General features: G+C 36.7%; 1 protein-coding gene across 1 annotated transcript in view; it reads left to right on the top strand.

Moving 5' to 3' along the window:
- GPR126 (G protein-coupled receptor 126) overlaps positions 1-16,307 on the top strand; it is a 190,214-nt gene that overhangs the window by 141,856 nt on the left and 32,051 nt on the right. Inside the window, exons 11-17 of the mRNA XM_006834705.1 lie at positions 1,889-1,953; positions 2,564-2,771; positions 3,827-3,998; positions 6,738-6,878; positions 9,682-9,801; positions 11,919-11,970; positions 13,635-13,738. Coding sequence (XP_006834768.1) covers positions 1,889-1,953; positions 2,564-2,771; positions 3,827-3,998; positions 6,738-6,878; positions 9,682-9,801; positions 11,919-11,970; positions 13,635-13,738 — 862 coding nt within the window. The remainder of the gene's footprint in view (positions 1-1,888; positions 1,954-2,563; positions 2,772-3,826; positions 3,999-6,737; positions 6,879-9,681; positions 9,802-11,918; positions 11,971-13,634; positions 13,739-16,307) is intronic.

The following is a 16,307-nucleotide window of genomic DNA, read 5'->3' as shown; positions in this document are numbered from 1 at the left end:
TTTATTTTGCAGAATTCAGTCATGCAATCTCCAGCATCATTTCTATCACCAAGGCCATATTTTCCAACTACTGATCCTTCCTATTTTTCACAACCTTTGTGTTCCAATCACCAGTAATGATCAACACATCAATGATTGCATGTTTGATCAATTTCAGATTGAGGAAGTTGGTAGAATTCTTCTATTTCATCCTCACTGACTTTAATGGTAGGTGTGTAAATTTGAATAATAGTGGTATTAATTGGGCTTCCCTGTAGGCGAATGGATATTTTCCAATTCCAGACAGCCTTGTACCTCATGACTAATCTGGATTTGTTCTTTTTGACAATGAATGCAATACCATTCCTCTTCAATTCGTCATTTCTGGTTTAGTAAACCATGTGGTTATCAGATTCAAAATGGCCAATACCAGTCGATTTCACCTCACTAAAGCATAAGATATCGATGTTTATGCGTTGCATTTCATTTTTGACAATTTCTAATTTTCCCAGATTCATACTTCGTACATTCCATGTTCTGATTATTAATGGATGTTTATAGCTTTTTTGTCTTCATTTTGAGTTGTTCCCTATCAGCAAATGAAGATCCCGAGAGCTTTACTCCATTCACGTCATCACAGTCAACTCTATTTTGAGGAAGCAGTTCTTCCCCAGTGGCACCTTGAGTGTCTTCCATCCTGAGGGGCTCATTTTCCAGCACTATATCTGACAGTGTTTCTCTGCTGTTCATAAGGTTTTTAGTGAGTAAATGTTCATAACTAGTTCGTCACTCCTTCCTAGTCTGTCTTTGTCTGGAAGCTCATCTAAAACCTGTCCAACATGATCGACCCTGCAGGTATTTAAGATGCCAGTGGCATAGCTTCCAGAATCACAGCAACTCAGAAACCACCACAATGTGACAAACTGACAAATGTGTGGTGGCTGTGTATATTTAAGTCATGCTTAATGTGAATACTTAAGTATACTTAAGTCATGTGGGAATAAAAATAAGGTAGTTTAAAAGAGAGGCAGATTTTTTCTTTCCAGCAACATGCTAGTTTATCCTTTGTCAAGGAAAGAGTCAGGGACTTAGAAACCAAAGTGACTCCTGAGTGAGGCAAACTGTATACAGATGAACCAATTTACAACCTTGGAACCAGTACCTGAAATTCCAGAACCTTCTAACCATTCAAAGCAATTATTGTTGGAAGGGAAAGGGGCAGCAGGGATAGACTAGAGATAAAATTCAGTGGGGAGAGTCATCTGATGTATTTTGGATATAGATTTTCCCTTAGCATTTAACAAAATACTCATTTAATATTTGATGAATCAAAAGATTCATCAAATAGCAAATCATATCCACTTCTTCAGCTTTCCTCAACTGGGGTTTTCCTGGGGGAATTCAGAAAGTGCCCAAATGTAAGTACTTTACACCTAATGATGCGTTTGACACATGGTAGGGAGAAAAGAAGGGGTCTTTAGAAACTTATAGAAATAGCTTTTCCTGGTATGAGTTCTTAAAAAATCCCTTAACCTATCTAAATCTATTTTCTCATCGATAATCTGTTTTACAGAGTTATGCAAGGATTGAAATCCAATTATAGCTGGAAAGTTCATAAAGTAGTATTTGACCCATGTTACCAGATATGCTTTTATTGAACTTTGGTAACCTGTGATGTATCATAGTTTAGGATGCAGTTTTCAGGATGCTAATATTTTCATTCCATGATACATGCAGTTGATTTTTTTTTTCCAATAAGAAATTTAAGATATGTGTTATTTCAGTGCATTATAATTCGCTTTTCAAGTGAAACTTCCTCAGATATCAAGTCCTATAAGTTACCATTGATGACTTTTGACAGTTCTAATGTCATTTGTGTCAAATATTTGGAATGTCCTTTATTTTTCAGTCACGTCGATGCTTCCAATACATCTATAGCTTACTGGGGACCTCCTGATCTCTCCAACTGTACACGTAAGTGAGGAACTGTTCTTCAGTTCTCAAAGACAGACTGAAATGACCTCATATTTCATGGTTTATATCCTCTTTAAGCGTGTTTTCCCCCCTCTGTGACATTATTTTAGTAAGAATATCTAGGAAAATCATTGTTTTACTTACTTAAGGTTGAACCCTGTTCCTCCATTCTATTTTTCTTTTCTATTTATTTAGAAGGAAAACTGTAAAATAGGGGGAACTATAGTGAAGTTTTAAACATAATATGTATCTGTAGCAATACTTTGTAATTCTACATTATTTCCAAACAACAAATTTACACTTAATTTAGTGATGCAAAAGGCATTGCCCTTAAAACGATACATTGATAATATCAGCCCTTCCATGTTACTGATCCAAGTTATGGAAAAGCATAATATGTATCTGACTAAATAAGAGAAGTTTGCTTCTGCTTTGTCATTCTTAAGAAATAGTATTGTCATGTGATGGTTGTGATAAGGGAGCACACACAGGAAACCTCCTTTCCTGCTTCATCTATGAAGTGAAATCTTGCAATCTGTTGCAGATTCCTAGAAATGCTCAAGACACACAGGTAAAACGTATGGTGTTTCTTTTGTTTGTCTTTTTTTAGGTGACGTAGATAACATCGATACACTTTTAAATATAACTAGTGAAGGGCAGAATTTAACCTCAGCCAATATCACCAGCATTGTAGGATATGTGAAAAGAATTGTGAATAATAAAGAAGACATTGATATAACACTTGGCTCATCTTTAATGACGATATTTTCTAATATCTTAACCAGTTCAGACAGTGACTTGCTTGAGTCTTCTTCTGAGTAAGTACATATTTTTTGTAGATTAAAATTTATTGGAGAAATGTATTATTACAGAATTTTTCACCTATCTGAATGTTTTGTGCCCAAATTTCATAAACAAAATATCTAGATACTTCCCAGATAGAACAATATCCAAGTCCTCTTTTTTTCTTTCTTTCTTTTTTAAATACCATTTACAAAGTGATTAAAATTATTACTCGCTTATTATAAATAGGTCCAGAAAAGCATAATTTTTTCCCACTTTTTATTTGAAAAATTCTTAAAGTTTGGTAAAGTATGGTCAATTGAAAAGAAAAAAAAAAACTATCACAAAGATTAATTTTAATACTTCTTTTTGTTCATGAAGAAGACACTCAGCAAACACTCAGTTCACATATAAGTTAGAATTGACTCGACAGCAGTTAACCACAACCATTAACATGAACAACTTGTTTACTCTAAGTCCACTGTCTTTCTCAGCCATATGACAGAACTGTGACAACTATGTAGTTGTTGTACTTCTAAAATAAAAGCTCCTAAGGCTAGGTCCAAAAATAACTTATATTTATATAATTTAATTTATAGCCAGTTATTTCATTTAATGTATTAATACCAAGGTGTTTGATTTTTGATATTTCCTTTAAACTATATTTTCTTCATGATAATTGTATTTTAAAATGTGTTCTCCAACATATCTTATCTACATTATAATAATTATAAGTATTTTAGTGTCTTGCACATTTTCAACACATTTCCTTTGATTCTCTCAATGAAGTTAAGATTCAAGGAAGGTATTTTACATATGAAGAACAGATTAAGGTAAAAAACATAGTCTTGGTATTTCAGGATAATTTAATTGTTTGTTTTCCTAAAAACAGATCTTTCTCTTGGGGATAAATCCATCAGTATGAGTGTACGTTTTTACCGATGTGGTTTTGTTCTGGGGTAGTTTTGTGGACATTCATTTTAAGAGCAGAAAATTTATATTTAATTTTTAAATTTTTTATTTTCCTTGAAGCAGCCTATATGTGGCAGTGCCCAAACAGTTAAAATGCTGTCATTTGTCATTTCTTTAGAGCTTTAAAAACAATTGATGAATTGGCCTTCAAGATAGACCTAAATAGCACTTCACGTGTGAATATTACAACTCGGAATTTGGCTCTTGGAGTATCATCCATATCCCCAGGAACAAATGCAATTTCAAATTTTAGCATTGGTCTTCCAAGCAATAATGAATCATATTTTCAGGTAATGAACTAGTAGTTTCTTTAATTAATCAACCAATTGGATAAATGAAAATATGCTGTTCACCTACTAGTTGTTCACTCAAGTCTTGGTCCAGGGGTTCCAGAAACATTGGCTAAGATTAAGGATAGTAGTTATTGATGTTGTTGTTATGTGCCTTCCGCAACTCATAGGACCTCATGTATGTAAAACAAAACACTTGTCAGGCCTACACTAATCCGCACAACCATTGTTAATGTTTGAGCCCATTGCTGTAGCCACTGTGTTTACACATCCCAGTAAGGGTCTCCCTTCTTCTTTTACTGACCTTCTCCAGGGATTGCTCCCTCCTGATGATATGATCATATTAAGTTAGAGTTTCATCATCCTCACTCTTACGGTGCTTTCTCGATACACTTGCTCTGTTTGTTCTTCATGATAGTTTAATATTCTTCAGCAACACCACAATTCAAATTTGTCAGTTCTTCTTTAGTCGTCCTTTTTTACTCTCCAGTTTTCACAACATACATGAGGTATTTGAAAAGACCATGGCTTGGGTCAGGCTCACCTTGGTCATCACCTTAGGTATCTTTGCTTTTTAAGATTTCAAAGTGATCTTTTGGAGCCTATTTGCCCAGTGCAATATGTAGTTAGGTTTCTTGGCTATTCCTTTCAAGTACTGATTTTTGATCCAACTAGAATGGAATTCTTGACAACTTCAATTTCTTCACTGTTTATCATGATGTGGTTTGTTGGCCCATTTGGAAGGTATTTTGTTTTCTTTTCTTTATGGCTTCTGTTATCATTTTTGTGAAGAAAACAAAAATGATATAAGTAGGCTGAAAGTTTTATGAAAGCATAAAGGGGGCATACATTTATAACTTCAGTAATAGGGTGGTCAGCGTACATGAAGTGAAACTGGAGCTAAGTGCCAAAGCATGAGTAGGGGTCATCTGATTAGAAGTGGGAGGTAGGGATCAGTTCAAGCAGAAGGGTTTATTAAAGGCCCAAGTTGGAAAGGAGTTCTGGTGTGGCACTGTGGGATAAAACACTAGACTACAAGGTCAGTTTGTACCACAAGGTTGGTGGTTCAAACTCAGCAGCCACAGGGTCACTATGAGCGGGAACCAACTCGATGGCACTAAACAAGAAGTTGGGAAGACACATGGTGCATTCTCTTTGATGATACTTCACAAATTGAGATTTACAATCACTTCATGGGCTTGCTAAAATCATTTGCCTTGCCCTACTCCCAGAGTTTCTGATTACTGACTCCTAGGTTGTTCTTGTTGTTAAGTGCCGTTGAGTCGATTCCAACCCATAGCGACCCTGAATAGGGTTTCCAAGAAGCCCCAAAATTTATACTCTTAAGAAGTTCCCAGGTATTGTTGCTCTGAGGATTACTTTTGGAGAACCAAAGGTGAAGAGATAAGTGTAGGACAGTAAACCAGCAGCCGATTAAGGGAGAGCCTCTTTCAGCTGTTATTGTGACACTTCAGCTAATCATTTTCAAGTTCCTATGGTATGTCAGTCAGGAGCTCTGGTAGCACAGTGGTTATGAATCGGGCTGCGCACCTCAAGGTCAGCAGTTTAAAACTACCAGCTGTTCCATGGGAGAAAGATGAGGCTGTCTGCTCCCATAAAGATTTACAGCCTTAGAAACCCTATGCAGAAACCCTAGCTATGAGTCAGAGCTGACTCCATGACACACCACCACAACCACTATATGCCAGAGAGTGCTAGCCACATGGTCAACAAAATGACTGAAACATTGTCCTTGATCTAGGGGATCATATGCATGAAACGTAGTACTTCTTTAACTGTGGAGCTAAATCCAAATTAAAGTAAGAAACTCTGGAATAAGTATGCAAGGAAGACTTTTTCTCTCCTTTAGACTAGAGGTCTATTTGGTAATTCTGTCTCACATAGTAAGAGTGAAAACTCAGTCAGCCTCAGTCTCCTTCCAAGTTCATTCACAGGAAAGCACCCTGGCTGGAGTTCGGAGATTGGGAAAAATGACACCCCAAAGTATTCATAAAATTTCAGCTGTTTTTTTATTCCTTGCAGAGCTACTCAGTCTCTGTAGTAAAACTACCATATATATATATTTTTGTAGTTAATATCTTTCAATATGTTTGAGAAAACCTAAAAACATCTACTCTTTATGCATGAAAATGTTAACTGATTTGTAGATAATTAGTTGTTATGAGCAGTTGTGGACCCCACCCCACACACAATGGAACGAAGCTATACCCAGTCCCACGCCAGCTTTCACTACCCTGTGACGGGTTGCAGATCAGACTGTTGTGATCCATAAGGTTTTGTTGACTCGTTTTCCAAAGTAGACTGTCCATCCACATTTCCTTGTTTGTCTTAGTCTAGAAGTTCTACTGAAAGCTGTTCACATGATAGCAACACGGATATCATCTGTATTGGTAGAGTTTTTGGTTTTGCTTGTCTAACATTTGCTACATGTGTAAAACTGGAAATTCTACCGACAGCTCTATCTATAGGGATTGGACCGACAGCTCTATCTATAGGGATTGGACCGACAGCTCTATCTATAGGGATTGGACAGACAGCTCTATCTATAGGGATTTTCCCAGGTGTATAGAATAATTGCTCACCGGTAAAGAGAAGCTTATGTCCTAGCAAATATGACACTTGCAGGTGTTCTCCTGTGCTCAGGCAATGGGGTAAAGTTATCATTGCTACTGAACTGTGATTACTTGACCAACATATATATTTGTATGTGTGCCACAGATGGAATTTGAGAGCGGGCAACTGAATCCATTGGCATCCGTCATTTTGCCTCCAAACTTACTTGAGAATTTAAACAAAGAAGATGCTGCATTGGTTAAAAGAGTACAATTTACGTTCTTTAATAAAACTGGACTTTTCCAGGTAAGCGTTCAGTAAACCATTGTTTTATCAATGGTGAACAGACATTGTTTGTTCAAAGGCAAAATAACAGGATGAATTCTTTTGAAATATATCAGAAGGTATAGAAATTTTAATTTACTGTACAATTAAAAATGAAAACTTTTAGTTAAATGGCTTGGTGGTGGTGGTGGCTGTGTACCGTTGAGTCAGTTCTGACTCATAGCGACCCTGTACAGGGTTTCCGAGGCTATAAATCTTGACGGGAGCAGAACGCCTCATCTTTCTCCCGCGGAACAGCTGGTAGTTTCGAACTGCTGACCTTGCGGTTCGCAGCCCGATTCGTAACCACTACACTACCAGAGCGCCTTAAATGGCTGAGATATGGTATTTTAGATTGTAATATGTGTGTTATCAGGATATGCTTATGCAGATTTCTTTTTAGTACGTCAAGTATTAGGACAAGACTTACATAAACTGACTAGGAATTGAATTAGTGAAAAGATTGTCATTTATTATTCTTTTTGCTAAATGTTTTATGCTCTCTAGCCATTCAGACCCTTAGAGTTAAAGAATTTGTAGACCAAAGGAAAGGATTTTTTTGTTGTTGTTCTAATTTGGCAGGAAGCTTTGTTTACATAATGAGAAGCATTCTTGGCTTTAATCAGTTTTCCCATTAGTATTTCAAATGACCTTTTGCCTTCTCACATCCGCAGAGTAGGGTAGCATTGTGCTGAGCACATATTATCATTTTTATTGGCATCATTTCTAGATACTAGAAAGTCCACTGCCAGCAAACAAGGGTGACCTCTGTTTGCCTTTGAAACTGCAACTCAGTCTAAAGCAGTTTCACTGAACCCTTTCTTGAAAAGAAAAACTACCTAATAAATTGAAGGTACCTGTGCATATCAAACAATGTAACCTACAGAAGAGGAAATAGTATATCTCAAGTCCAGTGGACTTGTTCCTAATAGATCTGCCTTATTGGGCATGTATAGAAGAATGGTGAAATATAGGTTCCAATTCAACAAAAGGAATATCATGGAATCATTTATAATAATCAGTTCCAAAACTTAAAACTTTGTCAGCAATTATACTTAAGGGGACAAGTTATATAAAAGTTTTGAGTGCACTAGATATAGCATGTCTTTTCCCTGAAAGATGGACACAAAAAATCTTATTTGTCACAAACATTTTTCTTTTTATTTGAGGCTTTTAAAAAAATGTTACCTTTAGGAAATTACCCAAAAAAATGCAGTAGGTGTCACAAAAATTGAATGTTAAAAAGAAGGGGACAGACTGAGAAGAGATTGAACCCTATATGATGGGAAGGGTTTGAGATAACTCTTATGGTTGGAAGAATCTGTTATTGTTTAGTTTAGTCTTATCTTATCCATGCTTTTTTCCCTTCTTCTTTGGCATCTCCCCATCAGAGTTGTTATAAGGAAGCATATGTTTGGTTTTTAAAGCAAAGAAAAGTTACATTTATGGCAGAGTGACAATTTTTTTAGTTTTGTGGTACATCCCATGAGAAAGTTAAGATGTGGGTATTTTTTTATTGTGATAAATATGTATGTAACAAAACATTTACCATTTCACCATTTACAACATGTGAAATTCTGTCTCATTCACCTTTTGTTGAATCATTACTACCATAGAATCCATTTCCAAATTTTAATCACCCTTCACAGAAACTCTGTGCCATCAAAAACATCCCCTTGTATTTCCAAGTGGTGGGTTTGGATCACAAACCTTTCCATTAGCAGTCCAGTGCTTATATTGCAGTGCTACACTGGGACTCTGTTAGGTCTCTGTGTATTTGTCTGTTCTAGATATTTCATGTAAGTGGAATCATCATACAATGTGTGTCCGCTTGTGATTGACTTAATTTCACTCAATATAATTTTCAAGGTTTTCCAAGTTCATTCATGTTCTAGCATGTATCAGGACTTCATTTCTCCTTATGGTTGCATAATATCCCATTGTATGGGTGTATGTGTGTGCAATATTCAGTGGTCACTGCCAAACTACTTACAGGAGCTGAAAAATGGCCATCAACAGAGGACTACATAAACAAAATATGGCCCTTTTTCAAATAAAAGTTTATTTGTAAAGAATTGATCTATAAGCTATGATAGAGAAAGACCTGGGACTTGAAAAGAAACACAGAGGAAAGTAAGAAGTAGATGGACTAGAGTATGAATCGACTTTTTGGTCTAAATCATTTTGCAGTCCAGACTCTCTAATTTGATTTCCTGGCAGTCTTATCTCTGAAGGGAAATCTGCAGATGCTGGCAAGGGTACAACCAGAGCAAGAAGGTAGTGATTCTAGACAGGACTTTGATGCAATAAATTACATTTAGGTATAACTTAGTAACACGTCAGGCTATTGGCATGAATGGAATGATGAATAGCTTTGTATTTCTCGCACCATATTTCCTTTGTACTTCTCTAAAGGAAAACAACCTCATCTACTTTTACTGGATAGGAAAGTGATCTAATTGTTTCACAGCTTTTTATGAGTTTATATGATATGGGTTTGCATTGTTTCAGACATTAACAGGCTGACATCAGTCACAGCAATCAAGAATGAAGCTTTATGAACATCGCCTTACAATATCGACTCATAATGTTCCCCTCAATGTATTTATTGTAATAAGGGAAATAGCAGCGCCTTCAGGAAAGTCAGCAATTTGGTTTTATAAACAGGATGCTCTATAATTGAAGATCTTTGGTATAAAAATTGCTGACAGTTTGCTTGTTTTGGAGCATGAAATAAAAGTGTGTTCCTCTGACAAATTAAAGTCATTTTCTTTTTCTTTAAAAGGATATAGGAACCCAAAGAGACCACTTAGTGAGTTATGTGATGGCATGCAGTATTGGAAACATTACTATTCGGGATCTGAAGGAGCCTGTGAGAATTATAATTAAACATACAAGAGGTCAGGTAAGATAGAGCAATTGCATAGAGGCATAGTTCTCAGAGACTTGTGGAGCCTTCTTGTCTTGCATTATAAGAATCCCATTGTCCTATCATATATCAGAACTTCGTTTGTCCTTATGGCTGCATATTATTCCACTGTATGTCTATGCCATGTTCAGTATTCATTGCAGAATGATATACAGTAGTCAAAAATTGGAAACAGTCTAAATGTCCATCAGCAGATGATTACATAAGCAAAATGTGGACTTTTTAAAATATAAGTTTATTTGTAAAGAATTGATTCATAAGCTATGATAGAGAACTGACTGAGAGTTGAAAAGAAATACAAAAGAGAGAGAGAAATAGATGGATTACTTTGGTGACAATTTTTTTCAAAAGGAGTAAGACAGCTAGTCATAGGTAATGTGCTTGACGCCTGGCCATAAGATCAGAGGTTTAAGGCTACCCAGAGATGCCTTTGAAGAAAGACCTGGCAATCAATTTCCAAAAAATGAGCCACTGAAAGTCCTATAGAGTTTAGTTCTACTTTAACTACCATGAAATGGAGTTTATTCAACAGCAACTGATTTCTTTTAAAGACTAGATATAAATGAAGGTGTCTTGGTGGCATAGTGAGTTCAGAATTGGGCTGCTAACCCAAATGTTTGAACCACAACCACTCCAAAGCCACCTGCTTCTGTAAAGGTTTACAGCCTCAGAGACCCTAGGAAGTAGTCCTGCTCTGCCCTATAGGATCACTGTAAGTCAGAATCCACTTGAAGTCAGTGAGTTGATTGGCTGAGTAGATAGATACAAACCTCAGGAGAACTGAAGTGAAAAGAAAACATCAGGCATGATTTCTCTGAACACATTAGATGCAGATGCAGTTGCATAATACTGGCATTAAAGATTCTGGTGAGTTTTTTGCATTTTTAAAGTCAAAGATAACCACAGCTGGGAAAGCAAAAGGCAAACTGGAGGGGTCACTTAGCTTTTGAGCTATTATCCATTGTTTAAAATCTTTGCAAATATTGCCTTTCTTGTTGTTTCATAACCTTTGCTGTTACTTGATGATTTGATAGAATTAGATGGGGTTGGCATTGTCCCAGATGGGCCAGGCTTCTTCCCTCGTTTCCAGAGGGTCTTCATCATGATTCTGCCATTCATTAGGCAAGAAGGCAGGCAGGAAGTGCAGAGGCTGACAGCAGTCTGACCTGCTGATAAGAGCTAAGGCTTGGAAGTGAAGTCATCTAAGAACTAGCCCTGCTTTCTCATTGACCCTCGGAGACCTCCTTGTTTTTCTCTTTGGCCTTTATTTCAGTTTCTTCACCTGCACAGGACAGCTTTGAAGATGAAGTGAAATTATAGTATGAAGAACTTTGATAAGAATGATAGTAGAATCAACATTTTAATCCAGAGCAGTGATTCCACATAGTGTGCAATAGCTGTTGTCTCGTGAAAGCCAATTACCAGGACTTTCTTCCATGACATTGCTGATGAATTCAATTAGTAATTGAGTGCAAATTGTTTATACCACCAACGATGACATGCGATATATATGGAGTCCTGGTTTGGTGCTGTGGGTTAATGTGCCAGACTGCAAAGCTGTTTGAACTGCAAGGTCGGTGGGTCATACTCACCAGTTGTTGTTAAGTACCGTGGAGTCGGTTCCAACTCATAGTGACCCTGCACAGGGTTTCTGAGGCTGTAAATCTTTATGGGAGCAGAAAGCCTCATCTTTCTCCCACAGAACAGCTGGTAGTTTCGAACTGCCGACCTTGAGGTTAGCAGCCAGATTCGTAAAACTCACCAGTACCTCCTCGGAAACCCTATACTGGGTCGCTATGGGTTGGAATCGATTCGACGGCACTTCCAGCAACAACAATGTATATATAGCAACTTGCAGATAAATGGCCAATGGGACTCTTCATGGAGTTATATTTGATGTTTTATGTGAAATCTGTCTAATAAAGGACAGCTGCCTAGATTGCTTACCAGTTTTAGGTAGTATTGACGTGGCTAACGCTGATCTGCTACTGTGTGGAAACCTTAGCATTTTTACTCTTATCCTATATTGAAATCATAGGTTTTACAAATTAATTTAAGCACAATTTCCCATGTTTGTTCTTATGTTATTATAGGCAGTATATAATCCCATCTGTGCCTTCTGGGATCTGAACAAAAATAGTAAGTGTTGAAATACTTGTTGTCTTAATATAGAGAACAACTTAATTTTAAACATTAGTAGCATGCTTGTTTCCTTTTTCCCGCACTCCAAACCAGATTGAGACCCAATCTAAGTGTAATGGCAATGGAGCTGAAATTTTAATTTAGACAATTTGGGAAGTCAGTTCTAATTTCTGTAACTTTTTTTTTTTTTGCCACTCCTAGAAGAAATAGACAAAATATGGATTCTTCTTTTTTTTTAAATTAACCTCTTTGATTTCAAATTTTTATAAAATACAGAATACATTTTTAGATCAACTTAGATATATACTGATCGCATTCTTCTAAGACGTTTCCGGGGAAGTTATTTGATGTGCACTAGGCATAACCCACAGACCCACACTAAGATGCCAGACATATAACAGGAATGTGGTGGTTCTGTAGAAGAAACACTGGACTGGGGGAAACAAAGTCTGCAGTCTGAGCCCACCAGCCACTTCTTGGTTAAAAGATGAGGCTTTTTGCTTCCGCAAAGATTCACAACCTTACAAACCCTACAAAGTTGTCCCTATGAATCAGAAGCAACTCAACAGCACTTAATAACATCAACAACAACAGGCATATAATTTGGAATGTAGCTTCTAGACCTGAGGATTATTGGGGATAGAGGGTGAGGAAGCATGCTAAAGGAATATAAATATAAGGAGTTTATCATGCTGGAAATAGTATAAGGGGCCATCCAGAAGTTAGTGGGAAAATTCTATTTTCACTCTTTTTTTGTACAGGTTCTTTGAAGCATCCCCATATATGAAAGAAATGAACTTTCACTAAAATCAGATTTGACAAACAAAAGAGGAAGGCAAAATTAAACAAACAAATCTCTGAGGTGAAGGACAGTGAAACCTCCTTCGGGGTTCCTCATTGGGATTATTGTGGGGAATCCATGTTGGTGTCTGTTCGTCCTGTTTATCTAGTGACAGTCTAGTCTGAAAGTGGCCCCAAATTCCTCATTTTTGACAATTTTGCTCAAAGACAGTTTTATTGCTATTGTCGTTAGTGCTTTGGGTTTTAGTTGCACGTTTTTGAAAGGCCCCCAATTTACTCAGATCCACAGTATAAAATATTGTCACCTCAAAATATTCTCAAAATAAAAGGAAGCACTATTTGGCCATATATGAATTGTTCACATTCCATGTTGTACTTTTAAAGTTAGATGAGGTGTGTTAAAGACACTTTACTGTACGTTAACCCATGCGTGTCTGCCGTGTCACATAATAGCATACTCCAAGGAAGCCCACCTTCTTTGTTTTGCTGTCTTCACAAAAAGGTAGACTGACCCCAGAAACCAAAGTGTTGATTTTCAGAGTTCAGCTAGTATGTAACATATTTGCAAATGGAGTACACTTTTCATGGAAGCTTATTTTAAAGTATATTGAAAATCCAATGTGCATATCATGTTTGAAGAACAAGGTTTTAAACCAGTGACTAGATAAACAACTTCCTGACCCCATCATGAATCTCAATTGGTCTAAGCGTTTGGTAGCTTTGAAAAATGATAACCAGTTTACAGACCATTTCTGTAAGGCAGAAGAGGCATAAGCATAGTAATGTCATGAAGGTCTCAGACTTCTAAGAGAAGGAATTGACTGCTATTGTTTTTATACTGTTTGTCCTCTTCCTCCTACAAAAAGGTTTTGGAGGTTGGAACACTTCAGGCTGTATTGCATACAGTGGTTCAGATGAGAATGAGACTGTTTGCCAGTGTAACCACCTCACACACTTCGGAGTGCTGATGGTAAGGAGAGATTTCTAAACTTCGAATTCACAGGTTTGTAAGGAATCCTGGTATGACGCTGCATGATAATAGGTCAGACTGTGAGGTCAGTTTGAACCACAAGGTCGGAGGTTCACCTAGGAAACTCTATGAGTCAGAACTAACTCAACAGCACTTAACAACAACACCAACAGCAAGGCGTACTTCACTTTATGAGTCAACTTTTTAAGATTACGTATCATCAGAATCAATCCTTGACGATGTCCATCTGTACCCTGAATCTGGATCCTTAGGAACGGAATCAGCAGAGATTATGTATTTAAAACATAGTTTTGAAGCTAATTATTGAAACGAACCCCAAGTTTTTATTTCCTTTAAAAAATTTTTTCCTAGCACTTACGCTGATAATAAATAATCCTAAGGAGGAGAAAATTACCATAAGACTCGCTAGAATTAGGGAGAAATCGAAAACAGAACGAGAGGACGAGAGAGATGAAAAGGAGGAGAGGAGCGGGTTGAGGCCAAGTGGGAGGAAGGAAAAGAACAGTTAGAGGAGAAAATGTTGAAATGTTGACTTTTACTAACATGAAAGAAAACTGAAAACATGGATCAAAAATCTTTATTTCTTGTCCCTATAAATATTGTTGAATAGGCTTCTGTATCAAGCACTGTGTTAGGAGCTACAGTGATGACTTAGACTGGCTTCCCTGATGGGGATTGTCCCTCTGGGCAGGCTAGTGCAAAGGGTTAGAATGGAGTTGCCAGTCTTGTAAAAGATGTGGAGTGTGGAGTTTCTCAGTGTTGGACCTTCAACCTCATCTTATCTGCTTTTCCACCTTCATTCTTTCCCATGGCCCTATTTTTACCTCATTAGCCACCCTGTCAATTTTAAGCAAAAAAAAAAAAATATATATATATATATATATATATATAAACAAAAATTGGATCACATCAACTTGAGTTTTTCATCCTGCAAAATCTTCAAGACCCAGCCATGTTGAATTCATCCATAGATATATAAACAAACAAACAAAAATGTCTGGAATTAAGTTGATTCTCATAGACAAATACCTTTACCTTATATTTGATACACTTGTGTTTTCACAAATACTTTCCTGGTGCTCAATGCACCCTTGAGGATTTTAACCTACCCATTGTTTCTATGTATTTTTCACAAAGGGACCAGTTTGCATTTGTTTTTTTAATAAAAGATGGGAGTAGTGTGTGTTAAGGCAATAATGCTTTTTGAATTAGTATCACAGCTATGAGGTTGTGTTTATTCCATCCCTTAAATCTTATATACTTCCTCCTGTGGGAACTGGGAGGAAACAGTAAGGGACTCTGGGATGTAGTCTTTGGCTCATGGATCTACTTGGCCTATGTTAATGACCATTGTTATATGGTAACTCTGCGAGTTGTAATTTTCCTGACAATCCAGCACGTAAATGTACTGAGGGACAAGAACAAGTCATTAGAAAAAGGCGGCAAAGTATACAAAATAACTTTTTTACTTTCTCAGAATAGAAGCATGTAATTTATTTTTATTTTTTATTTTTTTACTGCCAGAGTAAAAATGAACAATTAAATAACAACATGGTTTCTCCTAGTCATTAAAACAAAACTCAGTTTTCTTTCATGTCCTCATTCTTGGAGACAACCCCTATTTTGTGTGATGATTCTTTGAGGTCTATAACCTTCAGCTAAATTCATTTAAATATCAAATTCATTAAATATTTCAAGGATGTGTTTGAGTGTGTATAAGCAGGATATTAGTTAGTAGATAACAATAACAAAATGTAGTACTTGGGAAGGTGATTTATATGCAACCAAAGTTTGTCTTCCAATAACTTTGGCCATTTTCTCTCTATAGCATTTAAATTTTATTATGAAGTTTACCATTGTTTATTTTTTCTCTGTTGTCACCTGACTAAACAGCTTTCCTTGTTTTGGAAGAGGTGCATTTTTAGTGATAATCTTCCATTTTCCTATTTGGCTGTTTTTGCAGAAAAAACTTACCAGAATTGATCCTTTCTGGCAATGTACCCATGTCCTCACAGCTTTCCCAAACCACTAAGATTTTTTAAGTCTTTCTTGATTTGAAAGCTGTTTATTCACTTGACAAAGCAATTCCCAGAATATACCTTCTCTCTTGACACATTTAAGGAGCTCTGGTAGCGTAATGGTTATGAATTAGGCTGCTAACCTCAAGATTGGCTGTTCGAAACTACCAGCTATTCCGTGGGAGAAAGATGAGGCTTTTTTGCTCCCATAAAGATTTGCAGCCTTGGAAACCCTGTATAGGGTCACTATGAGTCGGAACCGACTCTATGGTACTTAACAACAACAACAACTTGACACATTTACCATACGAGATGTTAACAAATATGCATCTATTCCCATAATTACATTGGTTAATAGACAGAGGTATGAAGAAATTAATGTCCTCAGTTATATCCTATGGTAAAGCTGGTTTTCAGCTTATTAGCATTGATTTACTCTCATGTTGGCTAGTTCAGAGGAATACATATTTTCATATTTTTCATCTTTGGAAACATAAAACAACATGCAAATTATTTGTAAGTGTATTTTG

This window comes from Chrysochloris asiatica, unplaced genomic scaffold, assembly GCF_000296735.1.
Source record: "Chrysochloris asiatica unplaced genomic scaffold, ChrAsi1.0 scaffold00013, whole genome shotgun sequence".
NCBI classification, from domain to species: Eukaryota; Metazoa; Chordata; class Mammalia; order Afrosoricida; family Chrysochloridae; genus Chrysochloris; species Chrysochloris asiatica.
This window is presented reverse-complemented; position numbering and strand designations above follow the sequence as displayed.